Source organism: Archocentrus centrarchus, chromosome 20, assembly GCF_007364275.1.
Source record: "Archocentrus centrarchus isolate MPI-CPG fArcCen1 chromosome 20, fArcCen1, whole genome shotgun sequence".
Lineage (NCBI taxonomy): Eukaryota > Metazoa > Chordata > Actinopteri > Cichliformes > Cichlidae > Archocentrus > Archocentrus centrarchus.
Window position 1 is genome coordinate 13,870,769 of NC_044365.1, and position 23,452 is coordinate 13,894,220.

General features: G+C 38.8%; 1 protein-coding gene across 1 annotated transcript; it reads right to left on the reverse strand.

Moving 5' to 3' along the window:
• Positions 1-772: 772 nt before the first annotated feature.
• olfm3a (olfactomedin 3a) lies at positions 773-23,371 on the reverse strand. The gene is made up of 6 exons (XM_030756797.1): positions 23,252-23,371; positions 5,214-5,357; positions 4,713-4,868; positions 3,535-3,754; positions 1,658-1,764; positions 773-1,450 (listed from the first exon to the last, which is right to left on the reverse strand). The coding sequence occupies exons 1-6, from the start codon at positions 23,369-23,371 to the stop codon at positions 773-775; spliced, it is 1,425 nt and encodes a 474-aa protein (XP_030612657.1).
• Between the last annotated feature and the right edge of the window lie 81 nt (positions 23,372-23,452).

The window sequence follows — 23,452 nt, forward strand, 5'->3', positions numbered from 1 at the left end:
GCCCATAATGGACACAAACCAAAAAACAAAAAAGACAGATGACTTTCATTGTGGGACGCACAGTTTCCTGATTGGAACATGTCGAAAGGTTAGAATGGCCCTGGGAGCTAATTGCCACTTCATCAGGTCAGGGGAGGTATTAACTTTACCAGTCAAAATAATTTTAATGAAATGTATAATAATTAGTTTTAATGAAAGTGCACAAATATTGTCTCATGGTTTTGTTTTGTTTTTTTTTTTATAAAAAATACAAAGGTTCTTCCACAGAGACATACAGAACAGCAATATCTTACAGGGCCATCTTTAAAAGAATGGCAATTATATTTTATAATTAACAATATGTTGCTTTCAAGGTTTAAATACTTTTAAATAGACTTTTAAATAGACAAAGAAAGCAAACACTGTAAAGCAAGTAACAATTTTGCAACAAAACACAGCCATGTCATAGCAAATCACTGCAGACAAAATGTTAACATTCATGCAAAAGCGTCTTCTGCTGGCAGACCCGACACTTAGCAAATAAGGCCTACTAGTCTGATTGGCAGCAATGGAAGGGTGGAAAAAATTGTATAGCATGTTTTCCAGTAAAGCATTTAAGTCATTGGTGTCCATGCTCAATCCAGGCAAGAATCCAGAGGCAAAAATTTGAAAAGTTCAAGTAATGTCAAGTAAAGAAACCACAGTCCATTTCAAATAAAAGAAAACATGGTTAATAAGGCGGTCCTTGTATCACAAATGATGGTGCTTTAGTGGTAGTTGAAAAGTATTACATTTAAGAATCATCATCAGTTTTTATGACATGAAAGAGGGTCACGTTAAATATTACCTGATGTCCATTATTCCAGGCATACAGCGCCCTCTCTCTGGCATTGTAGTCAAGCATGGAGATGTGAAAGTACTGGTTGTGGAAAGGAATGTCTATGTATTCATAAGTTGAAGTCTTGGTAGAGTAAGCGTAGTAAACCTTTGCACCTGACAGGTGAGAGTTAGTGATATACAGTGTCCCACAGATCATGAATGATTCACCTGCATTCCTTTTGGAGTATTCGGTGGTCCAAGTCTTCAGGACCTGCAGGGTGTCAGGGTCGATCTGAGAGATGACAACATTTCCGGCATTTTGATTGGTTGCATACACAACCCACATTCCCAGTTCGTCAGCCATAACATCAATGTCAGAGTATCCCCCCCATGTATATGGGTACATGTTGTGGAAGCCGGCAAATTCCAAAGCTCGCTGGGCGAGCACACTGCCCGTCTCGAAGTTGTACTTGACAATAATGTTGCTCTGGTACTTGTTGTAATAAAGTGATCCATTGTAGACAATGTGATTTGTTCCCTCCCATTTAAAGGGCAGGCTGTAGGTTCGAGAAACCACTCCTGTCACAAAGTCTTCCATTGTCTTGTATTCACGCACAATCTTGCTATTGGTGTAACTGTCCATATACCAAACCTAACACAGGAGATAATGAAGAGAGTAGATGGTTAGCTCTGCTAAGCATCCACCAACAGTACATTTCTCCTTATCAGATTGCTAAAATCTAAACCTCCTCCATGTAAGTCAATCTGTTCTTAAACTGCTGCAATATTCTGCCCACTTTAAGAACAGAGCACATCACTGATATTAAATGCAGCGCACCCTCATGCGCTCATAACTCACCCTGTTGTTTCTGGTTGATGCGAGAGGATCAGTCATCCATGCCCCAAACCGGGTTCCAGATGTCTTTATTGTAGAAGGTCCAGTGATTTTCATTAATTTCCCACACGCTGTTAATAAAGAAATGCAGCGATAAGATGTGCTGTGGTGCTTTTTGTCTCTAACTAGATTTCTCAAGCCAATTTCATGCCTGTTCCACCAGAGAGTGTGCCCTCTGTGCATACTAAGATAGCAGTGGCAGCAAAGATGTTTTATTTAACTTGAAGCGTAATGGTGCAGCTGCTGTTTGTAGCTAAAGGCAGCTCAGCTTTGTCATGTCTACTCCCCAGTATTTTCTTTAGAGTACCTGAAGGTTAAAAATGTACAAAGCTCTTTGTATATGCAGACCTCATGCATAAGATATGCAAGCCAAATATTTTGGTAAGCTACAACAGGCTTGGTTAAAGCACAATTAGTAATGGATGGTTGGTCTTTAAGTACAAAACAAGTGTCATTAAAATTGCCATCATATGAATAAATCCATCTTCTAGTTGTTCACTTTACCCCCCCCACTCAAGGCATAAGAAGAGAGACCCCCTGTAAGCCACGATGCAATTCGAACCTTGCCCAGCTTACTAATTAATATCTTAACAACTTCCCTGGAGAAATAGTGCTGTGCTTGTAGATATTAAGGCCACAAGCAGCTTCCTTTTTGGCCCATTAGGAAGCAATTAGGTATGGCACATTACTCTTACTTCCCTCAGTTAAAGATTTTAGAACATTTAATGTTAAAGGCCAGACAATACACCAGTCCATAAAAGCAGAAACAAATTTGTGTGATTTTTCTTTCACCAGCATGAGATCGAGAGAATACACACTGCCATTAACAAATGTTTTATTAAAGGAAACAAATTTTGCTCTGAGATGTAACAACGAATGAGCAAAGAAAAGTACCAGTAACTGAAGGTGGAGATCCAAAAATATACTTCAGGTCTGATACACAAAGGAGTTCAGATATGTACCCTTATTTACAGTACTGTGCAGAAGTCTTGATCCACCACTCATTTCTTTGTAGTTTGCTTGCAGACATTTTTTTTAAGAGTGGTCTTGAGCAATAGTTCTTCTGGCTTTTTAAAGGCCTTCTAAAGGTTTTTCAGTCCACTCTTGTACCTGACTGATTTATTTTCTTTTGCCAAGTGGCAGGCCTAAAAACAATACAGAGCAGCTGAACAACATCTGAAAGTAACGTCCTTAAAACATAAGAAAACAAATCCAGCAACAAACTGACACAGGACTTGAGAGATGCATCTGGCCCTTCAGCTGATCTGTCACCCTCTTCCTCCTCACCTCAAGCTTCATCTCCTGAACTAAAATCAGGGCTCTGATATACAGTTTAATTGCATTCTCGCATCGTATGAAAGTTTATTTGTTAAATATACAAGTCTGACTGTTAGACCCTCCTCAAACAAATATTCACTAACGCCGGCCAAAACAGCGGCGCTTACCGACAGAAAAGTTCAGGATACCTGCAACAGCTCACCTCGGTATCGCTGTCATCAGCCGGAAGTGAGCTTGACTGACTCATCAACTCATAAGCAACTCCTAAATCACTGCAACTATTTCTAGCGAAATGAGGCGTGGCTCAAGACTTTTCCACAGTAGTGTACATTTCCCCCTGTGGTTATTTTCTTTGGCAGCAGTACACCATCATGACAAAACCTATAACAACATTCCTGTAGCACTTTGTGGCAACATGCTAATGCTATTCTTTTACCACATATAATTTTTGGATGAGTACTATTGCCAGGAATATTCATCATAAAGACAGCACAGTTACATGGGATAACACAAAGAATTCAAACTTTTCTTAATATCAGCTAAATGCAGCGTATACTACTCACTCAGTTTGCCCATGCAATTGCGGAGCCGGCTGTCCAGTCGCAGGACTCGCTGATAAAGCTCATCGTAGTCGTACGCTCCGAGTTCCTCCTGGATGCCTGTCAACACCGCAGACAGGTTTCTGATCTCCTCCTTGAACTGAGAGATGAGTGCAGCATCCATCTTGTACTGCTCCAGCACAGGGATCAACGGCTTCAGTTCATCCATCTTATCTTTAAGCTCCTACAGAAATGACAACAGAAGAGGTGAGAAACAAAGGGAAAGAGGTGGAAGATTGCAGGTGGGCACAAGGGTCAGAAAGAAACTAAATTACAGTTAGTTAGACGAAGTACAACACTGACAAGAGCATGCTATTCTCAAAAGAATTTACCCAACTCATAAATGATCAGAAAATGTCCTTAAATTTCTAATTACTGAAGCTGTTCAGGGTACTACAATAGGCAGCTTCACATAAAACAGTACTAGTACTAGAACTAGTATGTAGTATTATTCAACACAAGAAAATGGACTGAGCCTGCTCTTGTATTTTCTTTTTTGCAATGATAATGCAAGATTATAATTCGTTGGTGGCCCACCATGGCATGACTTCAGATTTTCCTGCCATGCTGCTGGTTGTACCACACAATTTATTTCAGCTCATTTGGTGTCGACAACTTGCTGCACCAGAGACAATCCTACTCCCCTACCAGCTGTCCAGTGCAATCCACACAGGGCAGTGACAGCAGCAAAAAAAAAAAAAAAAAAAAATCTAAGATTTTATCCCTTTTTGAATTATTTTTGAATGTTTAAATATGCTCTGTATTTTTATTAGTATAGTGAAAATTTAAGGGCATTTGTAGGGTAATTATTAGCCAACTATACTAATTAAAACCTCAAAAAAGCATTGGCTTTTCTAGCCATAGTGTTAAAGAACATAATAGCTTAATTATTCCACAGCAAGTAAACCCTCCCTATTCTCAGAATTTCTTGTGTTTCTCTTCTTTGAAATATATTGAATTTTTAAAAGCCTTTATTTAATTTATGCAAAGACCTGCGTGACAAAACAGACTGAGCTAAATTGGACTTGAGAGTATATATGGTATAAAATGGCAGTTATGAAATCACTGTTGCATAAAAACAATAATATACATAAATGAAAACAAAACAAAAAGATCCAGTGAACATTACCGAAGTAAAATACCTGGAAATTTCTGGCAATGATGGATTTCCTGTCATCCTCAATCTGTCTGAACTTGGTTCTCAGACCCTTCATCTGATTTTCCATCTTCATGACATACTGGAAATCCCTCTGAGTGCGCAGGTTCAGCACCTCAATGGACTGAGACATGTTCTGCACCTAGAATAAAAGTAAATGTAGATGATGTCTTCTGCTCTTATTCTCGTTCCTGTCTGTTCAGCTAATTGAAAGACACTTTGGTGGGTTTCCCTGATGAGCCTGTGTGTGTGTGTGTGTGCCTGAAATTGTAACGGGCTATTGTTGAAAAGAAAAAATAACTAGAAAAGCCTAGCAGCAGTCTACTTTACTTAAATTTACACAATAAGATACCTTGTGTCAGGAGACAAAAGAAAAATAAAACTTGTGGGGACTTGTTGCTTCATTATTATTATCTTTCACAAAAGAGTGTGTGTGCAGGTGCATGCTGCCCCAGAGTGGTAAATATCACCCTTTACCTGTGCTTACCTTTTCTAGTAACTGGCGGAGCTGTCTACTCTTGGCATCTCTGGAGCACAGGCTTTGTTCTGGTGCCACCACTGTGCAGATGCAGCGCCCATCAGCATCCTGGGCTGAGCTGTACACCTGCCAGCCCTCCTTTGGCCCAATAGTCTGCAAGAACAAACAAATACACACTAAATGCAAATATAAATACACACAAAGGACGGTTAATATTAACTTAACATAAAAAATAAGGAAATTTCTGTTTGGTTGATTTTTTATTTGCTGTAACAATTCCTATGATAAATCTTAGACTGCTGGAAAGCTTGTTTATTTCCCCTTAAGTGGTGCCACATTTGTAAGGAAAAAGCATTTGTGGGTTGAAAAGCTTGCAAAAATCTTCTCTGCAATGACAAGCAGTTTATTCTGCTATTGGCGCTCGTTTGATGTCTCATTTGATGATTGGCTAATTGAAGTCTGAAGAAACAAGACATATGGGCAATTTAACAATTTATTCATTTAACAAACAGGGACCTCAGCAGCATGTGGAAGAACCATATACAGCCACAACAGCCTGGCCCCTCCTCATGCTGGTGAGCCACTGCCCATTTTTCAACCGGCAAACATCCAGTCCAATAAATTTCAATTCCATTCAGTTCAATTGTGCCAAACCACAAAAACAGTTGCTTCAAGGTGCAATAATAATAATACAGAGAAAACGTCAAGCTCCTCCTGTAGCTATTGTAGCCTTTGTCACCTGCAGTATGTGACAGCTGTGGGAAATTTTAATTACTATGTTCTCGATGTTTTTGAAACAGTAGATCTTTGATTCCCATCAGTAGAAGACAAACTGTCTCATTTATAGTGTCCAACTTTTTTATGCTGTTTTATCATTAGCTAGCCAATGCAGCACACTCTAGCTGGTTATGAACACACACTACAGCTAAGTTGTAATTTTGAGTCATTTAAAAAAAGGTTATTAACAATGTCACTTTATAGCTATACATGACATAATAAATTGTAGCTACAGCTGCGTGACTCCATCAGCATCCTAAGCAGCTGAGTACCCATGTAAAATACATCCATCAGTCTTCTTAATCACTTTACAACTGCAGGTTGTTAGGCTGTCACACTCTTACAACCACCACTATGCTTTGTGCTAAGCATGTCTTTGGACTGTAGGAGGAAACTGGAGCACCTGGAAAAAAGCCAGAAAAGCACTGGTGTTAACCACACCATACTATAATCTAAGGCTACTTACTCATGTTATTAGCATATTATAAGATTAGTGTCACTATTTCAGCATCAGAACAAATTCTAAATATGGTCAAAACCTTTCCTTCTGTTACTGAGTTATGGCTCTGAATAATGAACATAAAAAATGTTTGTGGAGGACATGACCATTGAACTTCTGGATATTTAATCACTTCATAATTTTACTGTGTTAGATATTTGTCATGATTGATTTTTTTTCAGTTGTGGACAAAAATGTGTTTATTTCTGAGGTCAAAGTGATCTTGACCTTTGACCAAGTTCATCCCTGAATACAAGTGAATGCTTGCGCCAAATTTGAAGACATTACCTCCAGGTATTGTTGAGACATTGCATTCACAAGAATGCGAGGGATATGAGGTCATCGCAGCTTTGATATTTGACAGATGCCACCAAAATCGAATCAGTCCTTACTTGAGCAAAAGTGAACATTTCTGTGAGAAATTCAGTTTCCTTCAAGCAATTCAAGAGAAAAATCACAAGAGTGGTACAGAAAGGCAAACAGAGGGGCAACACACAAAAACAAGTTTAAAAACAGTGGGGAAACTAGTGGAAATTATTACAGTTTAGTTTAGTTTAATTTAAGTTTAAGTTTAGTTTAATTTGAGGGTTGCAAATTGCATTTGGAGTGAGAGGTCTGAAAACCAAGCACTTAATAAAATTGGCCATACAGTAAGTCATTAAAGACTAGAAAGTTATATGTGGTAGAAAGAGAGGCATCATAGTATTTTTGAGGGGAAAAAAGTTAATAATAATCATCTGAGCCATAAGCTGATTATCATGAGATTAGCCTGGATTAGCTATGCTGAGATTGTGCTCATCTCGCCTGGCGGAAATGAAGCTCTGCTTGATTTTTATGGCTATTTCAGTTTGTGTGTACCATTGTGAACCACTTTGATTTTAACATGACCTGCAAACTCACAAAGAAATGTTGCTTAGCTTTGAAAGTAGTGTTAATGCTGTGTTTTGTTACTACTGGTAATATTAAGGTAGTAAACAAAACATGGAAGCATTTGACGTTATGGTTATTATGATTCGACAATGTCATTCAGGGATGTTAATTATCCTGTGTGGAGTGCAATATTTTTCATTACCACATGCTACTATGTCAGAATAGCTTATAATACATCCACTTGTCAGCAGTCGCTTAAGTCTGCCCTCGTTAAGTCTCTGCATGTCCACTTTTTTTGATACTATCCTCAAACTTTTAAATGACTTTTCTACTCAGTTGTTATGTTGCCATGTTAAAAACCAGGGGAATATGTTAAAAATAATGCACCATATTTAAAAGTATTCGATCAGAATAAAATACTCTTCATTAAAGTAACACAGCTGACTTTAAAAACAATTGTAAAAAGTTTGGCTTTTGTGTAACTTAGCTTCAAGTATCTTTTCTCAATTATTCATAGGACCTAGGGCCATGCACTCTCAAGATGTAGAGATTTAGCTGACTCTTCAGTCAAGCATACAAACGAGCCTGAAGATGCTTTTGTAAATGATATAAATATTTATGTGGTAGTAAATGTTCTCATTCACTATAATCTGACTTCTGAAGAAAAAGAGGTAAATCTGGAAGAGAAGAGGAAGGATATGAATAGACAGAAGAGTTGAAGAGCTGGTTATGTAGGTAAACAATAGCTGGGGGAAAAAAAGGAGAAAATGGAACAATGCTGACAGAGAAGTACAAAGAAGTACAAAAACAGTAAGCATAAAATGTTGATATGAGGAATAAACAGATAGGGAGAGAAAACAAAGCAAAACAGACACAAAAAATGCATTAAAAAATAGGGCAGTGCAGGCCATCTCACTGATGCTTACCCAGTGATTGCTAAACAAAAAAACCAACAACTTTTGACTGGCACTGTATAAAGAAGTGTAACTGGTTCTTTACAATAATGTCCAACATGATCTGCATATCTCGTTGTGTTGAGCTACTGCATTACAAGGGACAGCATTTTTAGCCTGTTCAGCTCAGTTGAGTTTTATTTATGATGCTGTGTTGTTGATGAGGGAAACACTAATCTTCCAACACTTTCTGCCTCCAAAACATTAAATAGAAGAAGATCTGGCTCCAAGGCTATACAGGTTTCACAGAGCTGCACACCAAAAGTCTGGTCATTTATCATCCTGACAAAACAGCATTCAGCAGCTCAAAGCTCTGCCTGGTCACCCAGTAGAGTATTGCAGAGTATTGCTACCTTCACAAGCATCGCGGCCATGAACACAGAATTGCATGAGTGGTCACATGCAGTATTTAATATACACACAAACCCGTAACCAGCTGCCAAAGACACACTTGTGTTTCTGCAGTTGTTCTTATACTTGATCTCCCTATCTTTCATTGCCAAGGTTTGACTCATGGATTTTTTGAAGGATGGTTTACAGCAGTCATCAATATTTCTGGAGTGAGCTTGCCAACAGACACTATTTTGTGCCAGTATTCAATATGTTTATGGTCAAAACCAGAAAACAACCCCAGAGTTAATCACTTGCCCATGCTTTATAACAAAGGGGACCGAAGTCCTATGACACATGCACAGCTGATTTCTGTTTCTTTCCTTACAACCATGAAATCATGTTCTGTAATAGACCTGTTACACAACACTAAGTGTTTTTCTTTGTGACAAGGAAAAATGATTTGCAATATTCTCTGAGCAGCACTTTTCACCCTGAAAACAGTCTCCACAGCTTCCTACTTTCAGACTGACATCCTAAATCCAGAGAAAATATTTGCATATAATATAAGAAAAATCCAATTTAATGCATTTTTTTAAAAAAGGCCTTTTAAACATTTTATTACATCAATCAAGGGAGCCCACTGACAGAATCAGACTGTTTACTACAGGTCTGCTTCCCGGGAGATTTGGAAGTTCATACATTAAAAACACTCCACAGAGAAAGTAATTTCAATGCAGCAAAACACATCATTCTATAATACAAACACCTGACAATATAACACTGTGCAATAAAAGAACAAGGCCGGTCAAATTTTGAATTGCCTCTTCACCTTTACTGCAGTCATTTAACAGCTATGCAACATAACATACAACACTGATGTAAACCCTGAGACAAAAAATGCTGTTTGCTGGTTGTGATTTACTGACTCAAAGATTACACAACATCCCAGTAATGAATGATCAGCCCATCATTACTTTTATTGCTGCCCACAAAAATCAGTCTCACTTCTGCTCCTTTTTATTGTTGGACTTTTATCAGGCTGCCTGACTGAACAGTGAATTTGCCCCTAAAGCTTTTATGCCTTAGTGAATTCAAGAGTGACATTTACAGTTCTGGATCTGTCATCAGGCCAACAAGCAATAATCCAATGACAAGAAAAGAATGGCGGCACCCTTCACATAATATGACACATAATACTGACATAATTTCATCAGCTTCATGTTGATTGTTTGGCCTGTTGGGTTTATTGTTTGTTGACTAGTTCACCATAAGTGCTTGTATTGTGCTCATATTGTTCACAAGCTTTGTTTCATCATTCTGTTTCAATGTTTATTTTTGCCCAGCAGTCCTTTAAAGCTGCATCTTCTGTTAGTTGTATTCAATTCACTGCTAAAAGTGATGATATAAACTACTGACAGTTACTGTAATAAATCTCAATTTACTTGTTGCTGTTGAGTGAACTAATGCATGTCCACTGTATTCAGAACAGTGAATGAGTAAAGTAAAAATTCACAAGAAATCACAAAGCTTTCTTGAAAAACAAAACAAAAACTAGAGTGACAATAACTTGCCTGTTTGTTGCACTGCACCACCCACATCAAGTGTACTGTAATTGTATTGTGCTTTCATGGGCCTAAGGTTTGCTGTTTGCTGTGTTATTTGAATTTTGGATTCTGGGTTGATACATTTGGGTTTTGGGTTTCTGTTTGGTTCTCAATTGTTGATCTTGTGTTTTGAATAGTTATTATATTTTGGCTCTTGTTTTAGTTTGTCATTCTAATGCTGAGTTTTTGTTTTAAAGATTTTGAGTCGTAGTTCTTATGAAATTAGTGAGTTTTTGTGTGGATTCTGTTTGTTGATTTAGGCTCCTCAGTATCTCCCTATCTGTGTTCCCTCTGTCTCCTTCATGTATTTGTGCCTTCTATGCATCGCTGTCTGTTATCACTCATAGGTTAGTCTCCAGTGTCACTTATCTTTATTTTCTGCTTCACTTTGAAGGTTAAGTTTCTTTTGTGTCTTGCATTGGTTTTATGTGCATCCCTTCTGTTTAGTCTTTACAATGCTGCCATTCACTGTTCCTCATTCATCTTTAGCATGTCTCGCATGTGTCTCCTTGTTTGAGTAATAGCTGTTGTTTACTTCCTGTTTTACTTTAATAGTTAGCTTTCTCCTGCATGTTGCTTTGGCCCTCAGTGTGTAAACATTCCTGTTTAACTTGCCGTCTTTGCTGCATTGTCTGTGAATATTAAGTCAGGGGTGGGCAACTGATTTTCACAAGGGGCCACATGAGAAACTGGGATTGTTGTGGAAGGCCACACCCATAAGCTTAAAAAGGGATAAAATTAACACTGAGCAGAACTGAGTTCATGTTGACCTCAAGATGAACTCAATTCATTTTGAGTTGAGTTGGTGTGATCATGAATACTTGTTGGTACAATCATGAATACTTTATGATTATACCATGAAAAGCAGACATAAATTCTGCCAGTTTTACACATAATTGAACCCCCACCTTGGCTACTGCTCATTTACCTTTAATTGTTTCCTCATCAACCTTTTTATTTGACCCAGAGAGTGAAAGTGAATGGATAGGTTAATACAGGTAATACAGTTAAGACCGACCTAGTAAATGATGTCTGGGAGAGTTAGCCACAGTCATTAGCTGTGAATCACTTTGTCCTCTCCATGGCCATGAACAATTTATGATTGCAGTTCTGCAAGCCCTCTTCACGGGGGGTTGTGTTGCTTCATGCTTTACTTTCACATGCACATTATTCAGTCCTGGCTTGGTCTCTGTCCTCCTGCACTTTTTTTCCCCTGTTTTTTTGCATTTGTAACCCCCCCTCCCCTTTCTGTATTGTGATCTATTTATCAAGATAAATTAATAAATTTAATTCTGAGAACATTTTAAATGACTTGCATCCTCCCAAGCATTTTTTGTAAAATCACAGCAGGTATAATTTGATAGAAGATACTGTAGCTCTATCTTAAGTGCACCCCTGCGTGCAAAACTAGCTGGGCTCTAGGAAAGGTTTTGTTCAGTGCTGAGTAGATCTGTATTAGCTGTAGCTGCCAAGATTCTCAGCAAGTCCATATACCATAGCTGACTACTTGCACTAAACGAATCTCCCTCCTGCTGTGTATAGCCTTGGTCTCTTAATGTAATTTCTTTGGCCATTTACATGAAGTCTGATTCCATTTGCTATGCTGCAGTGGTATGGGTCTGTGAGGAACCCCTCAGAGGAATAAACCAGGTGAGATGCTGCGGCTGAAAAGAATTAAAAGCTTGTTAGTGACAGTGGCAGAATTCAATGTGTTATAAATACAGCTTAGATGAATAAGGTGAGGTAACTGACTCCCTCAACGGTATCAGTCAGAGGTGCAGAGAAGCCACAAATAGTCTAATTCTGATATGCTGTCATCACTTGTTTGTCACTGCAGCGTAAAATATGGATTTATGACTATATGAGGTTCAGCCTTAGATGGCAATGTCTGAAGTGGCACCTCCATCTCCACAGCGGGAAGTCTTAACAGAAGACTGTGACAGACTGGAAATGGTTCTCACAGTCACACACCTTAACTTTACTAGTTGTCACTACAGCTTGTCCGTGCCCATTACATTGCTGAACCTTTGAAGTCAGGGAAGCTGAACATATATGTTAGAAAATTTTCCCACAAACTTTGCGTTTCCTGTTTTGAAGCTCAGATTGAAACTGGCATTGCGTGATATTAAAATACCAGAAAAAGCCTCGTTAACATGTATAGAAACAGATCTAGCTGGCAGTGATGCCAACAAAGCTAAATCTCATATCACAATAATGCTGCCGTTCTGCCTGCCGCAAGACAGAGACCTAAACAGATGCTATCTCTCCCGTCATCTATCAACCTGTCCAAACAAAAAGCCACCAGGGTATTGGAGGCAAGTGAAGTGGAATGCTCATGTCGGTGCTGTAACTGATGATCATACTGCTTAAATGAGTTAACATTTTAACTCTAATGGCAGGGGAAGATGAACTTGCATGTGCAGCCAGCTCTGTAAGCAGACTGATGCAGACATCCAAGACAGTAATGACAAATGGTAACGCCCCTAAACACAGGAGCAATGGCGGCAATAATCCTGAGACCAAAAAAATGTTCCAGAGAGATACTGACAAAGAGATGCTGCATACTGTGGAGGGAAGGAGGGAGGAAAAGAAGACACAGCAAAAGTGAAAGCCATCTTTTCTCTCAGATGTGACTGTAGTGAAAGGCATGCGAGGAGATTAATTTCCTAGAGGCGTGCCACCTTCTTGCCTTTTCTGACCCCAGCGAAGAGAAGATTGAATAGATAATTTTGCAGGAGCGCTGCACATTCTGCCCTAGACAATCTCTGAATGAGCCACAGCATTATCTTGTTCACACCCCTGTGCTTCTTCTCTAGGGGGTGCTTCAATGAGTCTTCTGACTGAACAAGATGACACGTCAGTCATAAGCACCACAGAGGATGGTAATGAAACAGTCATCAAACATTATCGGTGAAGTAAAGCCAGTGGACAGCTCCAGGCTACTGTGAATGACACATGCATACACAAGCAGAATATTAAGAGGAGCCCCCGTGTAAAATTATTTTATGTTATACTGAGAAAAAGCCGGGCTGAGGATGTTGAAAGCCAAGACTGGAATCTTTGTTCTTTCAGTCTTTGTCAGTAGTGTCCACATTCAAATTGATTTAAAGAGCAAATAAGCCAAATCAATGTAGCCAAGCTTTTGAAAATGCCATGGCAAGACTGGGTGCTTCATAAAATTCCAAGCACTCTCATCTGAAGCATTACTTTTGCCCAAGGAGGCTCGGTAATTAGATTTTTTTAGTTAATATGTAGTAAATCTTCTAGAGCAGTCTGCCAGAAGAAGAATCCTTCTTTAATTGATGTCCAAATCAAATCTGTGTCATTAGCATGCACATGTCTTGGGAGCTTCTAAGGATAACTGTTTGAAAAGTGAGAGCATGCTCATTAGTGTTGCATAAGAAAGTTGAATCTTTCAAAGTTGAATCTGCCATATTAATGTTACAGAATCTGCAGATGGTCACATTTTACAAAATGTTGCAGCAAATGCTGTTCGTCTCATGACGTCTTGTGATATGTTTAGTATCTTTTCAATTTTTTCCTTCTATTATGCTCCACAGTGGTGTCATTATGGTGGGATGCCAAAGCTACAAGACAGATTCTTCAGTGTAGACCTGGGCATTGTGTGATCCCCGGGCCACATTCTGCCCTTGATTGACCCTGCCTGGCCAGTGTGAGGTCAATGCGAAATTAGGATTCAAACATAAAAAAGTATACATTATGCAGTTTGTCCCATTTTAGTCACCAAACACCCTCTGATTAACTCCCCATCAGAGTATGGCTCACTGTTTTTTGCCATTTTGTGAGAAATCACAATACAACTACAACAATACAACCACCTGTCACCACCTATTTTAGAAATCTGTTAAAAAATTTTTTTAAATTTAAAAAAAATCACAGAAATCACTTATACCCACATTTGAGCCGGCACACTGGACTTCTCTGAGAAGTCAGAAATTAATCAAGCATAAAATTCAACCGCTAAAATTCATCTGTTCAGGAATGCAAGTAAATAATTGTAATTTGGCATCTTAATTATAAAATTATAATGCGTCTTATTATTTTTCTTTTTTTTGTGAAACAGGGAATTTAAAAATTTGTGGATAACAGCAATAATTATGTTTTAGCATTAAAAACATCAATTTGATCAAAGAGTTTGTCCATATTGGTGGAGTAACCATCACAGAAACATAAAAAAATTATTTTTGGTTATTACCAATACTGTTAATTTAGGGCAGCTGTGGCATAAACCTTATGCTTGGTGATGGGCTAATAAATTTGTTAAGCACTGTACGTGTGTGCAAGCAAATGCAGCTTTACTGAAAATCTCCTCGAACAGACATTTGTGAGAGATGTAAGTCTGGTAGCCCAAAAGGTATCAGCTCACAATAAAAAAGAAAGACTGATGCAGAATGTAGAGTTTTTAATAAGGCATGAAGTTCTAAGTTTTTATTTACTGAAGTCAGAGGTAAAGCTATATGCTCAGTTTGTGAAGAGCAGATTGCTGTGTTTAAGGATTTTATAATTTAAATCACCATTGCAATACTAAACACACAGAGAAATAGAAGAATGTGACTGATGCAGAGTAGGAGTGGATATCTGAACCATTGCTAGCAAAACTGGAAAAGCAACAAGGGCTTTTAACCAAGCTTTACACATCAAGGATGTCATTTCCCACAAAACTGCAAAAAACAGTAAGCTGTTCTTTGATGGGGGGCTTATCAAAGAGTGCTTGGCGGACTCTGGTGTGCTAATATGCCCTGAATGAAAAAAAAAAGTATTTGGGCAAACTGTAACAAGATGGCTCGAGAACTTTGCAGAAAACCTGGAGCTTCAGTTGAAAAGCACAATGGACATTTTGACTTTTTCTGCTTGGGTCTGGACAAAAGCTGACACAGTGTCTGTGACATAGCTGAGCTACTTACCTTTGTATATCAGACAATAAAATATTTGAGATTACAGAGGAGCTGGCAGCAATGTGCTCAAAGAAAGGGACCAGGGCAGGGAATGATTTGTTCACGAAGCTAAGTGCATGTGCTAAAATTGGACAAATGGTTGTCCAAATCTGACAGGAAAAAATGTTGGATTGTGAAAGTGAGTGAAATGAACCCAGTGCTAAAATTTTTATGTTTGCATTATATTATATGGTAAATGGACAGGTCCTTCTATACTCTGAGCACTCAAAGTGCTTTATACAAAAATGCCTCAATCACTCACATTCATACAAACACTTCTTTCTACACCTAAGTGTTTTCTATCACACATGTTCACACTCCGATGGATGCATTGGAGAGCAACATAGAATTCAGTATCTCACCCAAGGCTACTTTGGCATGCAGGCTGAAGAAACCAAGGATCAAACCACTAACATTCAGATTAGTAGATGATCTGTTCTACTTCCTTAGCTACAGTCACCCCAATTATATACAAGAAGGTGTTGTATAAGTTAGTGCTAAGAACTATCCATGTTATTGAGGTTGCAACTAAGATAATTAACTTTATCAGGGCAAGAACACTGAATCACAGACAGTTTGTTGCACTTTTGTAAGAGCATGAACATGGTGACATAGGCTACCATATGGCTGTCAGGTGGCTCAGCCTGGGCAGAGTACTAAAAAGAGTATGGGACCTGAGAGAGCTTTGCGAGAGAAAAAAAAGGCAAGAACAGTGAAGAGCTCTCAGATGCAGACTGGAAGGCAGATTTTGCTCAGACATTGAAGCCGATTTTAACACACCTGATCAAGCCCAAAGCAGACTAGATTTCTCTCACTGAACAAGAAAAAAGAACCAAAAAAAAAAAAAAAGTAGATGAAGCAATTAAGCTAGAAGCAAAACATAAAGTTAAAAGCATTTTAAATTTTGCAAAAATATGCACATTTTGTTCATGGTTGTTTTTGGGAATGTTGATTAAATAGAGATAAAATGTTGGTGTTTATACTATGCATATTTTGCATGTTTATTACTTGATCGTAACATCAGCTTTTACCTGTAGCAGTTTATAAAGAGCTAAAATCAACATTGAGCAGAACTGAGTTCAGCTTATTGATGCAGCCCTCCACAACAGTTCCAGGTTCTCATGTGACCCCTAATGTAAACGCAAGAGAGTACAAAACTCTAAGCACTCCCTAAAGCTCATGCATACATCATATTAGTATGTTCAGTGCATTTCAGGCAGTTCTTTGAAATTTTGCTGCAATTTATTTGCTCTAATTACTTTCCTGAAACTTACCTCTAACATTTCTACTTCAGTTAGTGATTTCCTCTTTCTTAGAATGTCTCTTAGGAACTTCCTGGGAATATGCTTAAACTTGTTGGTTCAAATAAAAGCTGAATATATAGACATGTGCAGTACTGCAAGCATACAGCGCAGCTTGGTAACTATTTTGTGGGCTTTTTCAGGTTATCTGAAGCTACTGTTAATGAAGAAACTGGTAAGATTCTCTCTTCTGAGTGCTGAATGTTTGTGCAAATGTGTGGGATATGAAGGAAGCACTTCCACTATGATTTTGAAGAAATAACACCAATACCTGATGGTTAAACTTCAGACTTCAGACTAGTACCCAGCTGAACAGTAAACTGACCGGTATGGCTTTTCATGTATCCACCCCAAAGTGTCTCTCATCAGCCTCACCGTTCGTCTGGTAAAGCCAGGTAAAGATGAAGATTAAGAAAGTTGTGAAGGCTGCTGGTGAGGGATCCACGAGGGGAATTCTGGGATACACAAAAGACCAGCACAGACTTTCCAGGTAACCCTCATGCCTCCATCTTTGATGCCGGAGCTGGCACTGCACTCAACAACTTTGTAAAGCTGGTTTCATGGTACAGCAACCAGGTGTGTGACCTGTTCATACACATGTTCTTCAAGGAGTGAAGTCCTGACTCACTCCTTCTGTCTGAATGTCACAGCATCTGCAACAGGAGCAAACTCATCTACTTGATGAATGGGGAAACATAAGATTTTATAGGATTGTCACTTCTTCTGTTCAGCTCTGAAGACTGTACAGATTCATTGCAGTAGTGTTACTGAGCTTGTGGGTCCTTTGCACTTTGAACTAAAATCCCAGATTTGTGGGATTTTAGTTCAAAGGTTTTTTTTGGGTGGCCCTGTAACGTAGTGGTTTACGCACTCCCCTAAAAAGCAAAAGGTGCTCGGTTCCAACATTAGTGCCTTTTTTGAGTTCAGATAATGTGAAGAGCAATTTCATGGGGTACTCTTTTGAAACTGCTCCTCTTCCAGCAGGAGCAGGTAGACTTAATGAGCATGGATGGTAAAGCACATTATCTGCTTGATAAGGATGCACATTTAAGGTTCATGAAAGTTTCAGCTGTATTGTGACAGGCCTATATACAGTCGTGTAAAAAAGAAAGTTAAGCTAAGTATATCCCATAACTCAGTAGCTTGTAGAACCACCTTTAATAGCAATAACTTGAAGTTTTCCTATTCAGTCTCTCATATTGTTGTGGGGGGAATTTTGGCCCTCTCTTCTTCACAGTGTTGCTTCGGTTCACTGAGGTTTGAGGGCATTTTTTTTTTTTTTTTATGCACAGGTCGCAGCACAGCATTTCTATCAGGTTGCGGTCTGGACTTTGACTCTGTCATTGCAGCACCTTGATTTGTTGTTGTTTTTTTAATTTTTTATCCATTCTCTTGTAGATTTGCTACTGTGCTTGGGATAACTGTCCTGTTGCATGACCCAATTTGAGCCAAGCTTAAGCTGTAAGACAGATGGTGGTAGACTCTAGAATTCTTTGTCATACAGAGGAGTTCATGGTCGACACAATGTCTGCAAGTACCCAGATCTTCACCAAATCATTACCCCTCCACCATGGTGCTTGACAGCTGGTATGAGGTGCTGTGCATTATGGCCAAACAGCTCCACTTTGGGCTTGTCTCCCCAAGGACATTGTTCCAGAAGTTGTATCACGAACAGTCCTTTTATTGACTCATTTTAAAAAGACAACTGTTAAACACACTTGATAAAGTTTTCATTTCAGATGGCAAAATGAACACTTTGTGACAACAAGTAAATAGCATTGTTTTGCCAACATATGTCTAGATCCACTGATCAAAAAAAAAAAAAAATGCATTTTTATTTGTTTTATATGTGTTTGTTTTATGTACTTTGCAAGAATAGTAGGCTTAGCTTAGCCAGGCTGACAAGGTTCAGTAAACGATCAACTGGACTGCACAGTATTCATATAGTCAAAAAAGTTCATTAATTCATGCATGCATGTTTAATTCGACTCTAATGATTATTTAGGTTATTCATATCTGTCTCAGAAACTTAACTCTGCACCATTTTGTTAGCATCTAAATCTGCTATTAATAAAAAAAAAACCCAGAAATCATAGCCTTTATCCTGTCTCTGAATGTCTAAGCATAATATCCATTTTTTGAGGGCACAAATGTTTTACACCCCTCCCAAGTTCAGGCCTTTTAGCTCTTATCCAGTGATATGCAACTGATATGCAGGCTGCTTGGGCTGTAATTATAGTAATCAAAAGGGGAACAGGGAGAGGGCTGTAACTATGCCCCTGGTAGTTTCAACATCATGTTTCAACTCCTGTAATTATGCTTAGACTTATTATTAACTAAGCTGCACTCACCCAGAGGAATGAAAAAAAGGCTAAAACAAGGAAATGTCATTTCAAAGAGTTATAATCATCATGTATATAAAAGGATGGTAATTTTAAGCATTTCATAATTACATTCTCCCTGGCTACTAGCCAGAAAAGGTAGAAGCAATAGTGCAAAAGTACAAAATGGTGTAGAGCTAGTCTGTGGGTACTTAGATATCATACCGCTAAACAAAAGGATGAATTCAATTGCCCAACAAACACAAGGTCAACTGAATTCTTCAGTCAGTCTGCCACATACTTCTCAACAGACACATCTATTTATTCAGAAAAAAACGTGACAGAAATGTCATTATAAACTCTCAGAGGCTTAAATGATCTAACATCTCTTAGTCCAAAAAGTGCTTCATATTTACCCGGCTGTTTGCACAAACTATTCGCATCCATCATCGGTGAGCTTGCTTTCTTTATTTCCAGTTCATCAGCCCCCTCCCTGCTTCCAACATGAAACATGCAGCATCATTCTAATGACTTTGCTTGCAGTCTTGCGGCTAACAGTTTGCTTTGTTTATGTTGACACATAGTTAGAAGATGTCATTTTTAATTTAGCCCCTGGTAGAAATGGTTATGTGAAATATAAAACCTCCAGTTTTTTTTTCCATTGCTAAACGATTGTGTGGATATGAGTAGGTGTGTGCCTATGGCACCTCTCATCTTTTAATATGGCAGCTGTGCTCGACAAATTTCCCTGAGTGTATCATCCATATAAATGCTAAACCAAGCTGAAAAACAGATTTCAAACAAGCAAGAGGCACCACTAGCTCCTGATAGACAGCCCCCTTCAGCCCAGCAAAACAGGATAACTTTGTTGGAGTTATGGTATAAATTCCATTCTGTTTATTATAAATTATCATATCTTCTGTTTGTATATTTTCTATAAGTTGTTTTATGTGCATATGATACTGTTGTTTTTATGTTTGAAATGGGAACACGTGGTGGTATTTCTTACAAAGGAAGTTGTAGTTACCTGCAGGCTGCTCTCAGCCTGCAGAGAACACATATAGGATACGTGTCTCGTATACGCCATGTTACATGCGCACATGTCACAGTATGCTTACGACCATATATGGTAAGGAAAAAGCCAAGAATGTTGTTTATTACATGCTGTAAACTGTGTTTGATGTAACCCACGTGATCTTATTGTGAAAATCCGAATAAAAGCGCTGCGCAGGAAGCAGTTCGCCTGGACAGATAACTTCCACTCAGCTGAGAGCTGAGTTCAAGGAACGGATCTCTCCTCCTTGCGCAAGTTCAAAAGAGTTGTGTGTTTGTTCTCTGAGTTTTTAAAATGATCTGAACCTATCACTTTATGAAGTGCCTTTCTTTGCTTAATGTGATCAATGATCAGTGGGATGTTGGATCAATCCCAATATGCTCTTTCTCATGTATCCATGATCATATTTCATTCCATATTTTTCCTCTGTGATCAAAATCTGATTGTATGACCTGAAACATTTCAGCCAAAACTGAGGCTGAAAACTGCACCTCTGTAAATTGACAAAGCTGGCATTTATATTAATAAAAGGGACTTCGTTTGTGTGTGTGTGTGTGTGTGTGTGTGTGTGTGCACGCGCGTGTGTGTGTGTGTGAGTTCATGTGGGTTGGGTACGCTTGCCTGCCACCTACTCACAATGGCTACCAGAGAGGTCAAGTGCCTACACAAAGCTCCATCCCACTGGTGTTGTAACAAAATCCCTAACAGAAACTGCTCAGAAGCATTCACATTATTCACACTCCAGTTATGTTTAGTGCAGTCATGCACATCGTTTGTCATTTATTTAGCAAGAGGAATTAATTATTCTAAGGAAACTGGCAGGGATTTGCTGTTTTCTGTCCCACCAAGTAAAACTTTTCACAGGAAACAGCATTGCCCCTTTTGTCACAAAAGACATGTCGCCCTTCTGTGGAAAAAAAGCCTAGCTTACTAAGCACTTGCTAAAACATGGAAGCATGTAACATCTTACATAAAAGCGTTGTGAATATTTTTAGACAAAGTTGCTGCCATTAGTTGGGACTATGAGTAAAGATATGGGTGTTGAATTTTAAGTGGATAGTTGAATTTTGGCACCAGGACTGACGTCAGACTCGTCAAGTCAATTAGGTCTCTCTTTCTTCTTCAATCGATATGTCCTTCGTGTGCAGACTATAACGTGTAATTGTGAAACACAAATCCTAGTCATCATTTTGATCATAATGAGAGTAATAACACTGTGCTGTTAGCAGCCACTGTGTAATTACCCGGCTGGCAATGGGAAAACTACTCTATGCAAATATTTCATTTTCTCACAAAAGCTCTTTAGGGATCCATTGTGTATATTGCAGAGGTAATATCTGCCAAACCTGATCGTGCCACTCCACAACAAAGGAAAATCTACTGCATTAGCCTGAGCTCTAGCATCTTTTTCCAAGATCTGTCTTGTAAAAGGTTATTTTAAAGTTGCCAAACTGAATGTGTGAGGGGTAAAAAAGAAGGCAGCATTAACATATAAACTTAAATGCCAAGAAATAACAGCTGCCAGCACTTACTAAACTGAAGAAAGCATTATGTATGAGGTCTGAAAGCCTGTGAGTGACAGCTTAATAATTTCCAGCTTAGTGTAATACCATAAAAGGTTTCCCTTTCCAGATAATTTTTAAACACCGAAGCTGAAAGGCCTTTGGGGCCATGCAAAGCAATTTGCATGCAGCTCTTGATCAAGCAATATCTCATATACTTCAATGCAACGGTGTATTCATCAATTAAATCACAAACAGATGAAAGAAAGTGAACTGACTGATAGTCATCATAGAAAACCAGAACTACAAGGACAGAAAAAAGTCTAAACTATTAAGAGAATAGCAAAGAGTAGATTTACGGAGTTCTCTAGTAATGCAATAATTAAAACATATACAGTATAGAACAGGGATGTAAAGGACTAAGTTGGGCAATTTTGCTGTTGGCTAATCAATCAATTATTTCTATTATCAACTGATTAACTTATAAAATGTAAAAATAAAAATCACAGCTGAATAACAAAGGCAGGACAATGATACAAACCAGGAAAACCTCACATTTTGAGGAGCTGTATGCAGCAGACATTGAGTATTTCATCTTGATAAATGACATAAAGGATGAACTCATTAACGAAGCTGCCACTGATTCATTTTCTGTCAGTGCACTAATTGATTAATCACCTAATTGTTTCAAGACTAGTAAAGGATCAAGGAACTCACCCCTATGAATAAAGCATAGAGTGTTCTCATTGCACTTTGCGTATTAAAGCTTTTGGGAACTGCATGCAAACATTGCATGAAGAAGGTTTTCCAGTTAGGGAAGAACCACAGTTTCAGCACCAGAGTGTGGACAGCTCCATGCCCGCATGACCAGAAAACCCTGAGCACCGTCACCTGAGCTTCAGTCTCGTTTTCTTCAGAACAAACCTGCACTTGAAATTCTATTTTCCTCCAATTTTTCTGAAGGTTAAGCACAAAGACAAACCAAAAAATCCTGAGACACAGCGTCACAGACAAAGGAGACAGTCTTCTGTGGAGGATTTTGCTGCTGAACTGTTCACCATATAGGGCACGAATGGAAGCCCAAATGTTTAAGCTGAATCATCACCATCTGTTAGACAGGAAACAGTCCATAGCCTATAGTGAAATGCTCTGTACCTTCTCTCACAGCTGCATTATAACCCATTTAGCTTTCAAACGAAATGACATCCACAAGTGGCCAAGATGGGTGACGAACAAAAATTAATTATTCATAAAAGAATAATTGTTATGTTTCGCACTGTGCTATTTACAGTGAAAATGAGTTCTGCTTAGAAAACGCCAGAGCCTGGTTCAGCTGTGTACTTGCTGTACTTCACTTTTATTTTATAGAGAGATGGTAAACAAAACTGCATTGACAATGTGGCCGTTTTTTTCCTGCTTATCGGAAAACAGACCCGTGACTTTTTCTTTTTCTTTCTTTTCTTTTTTTTTTTTTTTTTAAGGCATTTAATCACCTACACGAATTATCTGGAAACTAACCATACTCATTATCTACTAACTAAAAAAAGGGTCCGACGGTTTCAGCCCACATTTCTGGAGAAGGGCTGCAGAAATTATATTTATTCAAAGTTTTCATGGAAATAAGCGCAGCTATGTGGACCAAACCTAATGCGAGGTGTTGTACTTCCAGCTCCTAAAACGCGGTTTCGATCAATACTGGTTAATACGACTTTAGAGTGAAGTTCGACATATCTCTGTAGGAGAAACTGTGACACCTCTCAGTGCGAAGGTTACTCTGTAGAAACTACAGGCTGTGCATCCTCACCCCTTAGCACACAGAAACGACATGCTCGCACTCTAACGAAAGAAGTATCAGAAAATAAGAAACAAGAAACTCACCATAGAGGGATATAATCCGAAGATGGTGAGGGAAAGGACCGGGTACAAGACGCTCAACAGGACCCGCATGCTGACGGGCTCCGGGCACCCACTTTTCTCCGAGGTACAGTCCTTTAACATGGAGCTCCTGTCTTCTTGTTCACCTCACCGCGTTTTTTATTGCTGTGCAACCGCAGAGAGAGCGCTCCGACGGCGGCACTG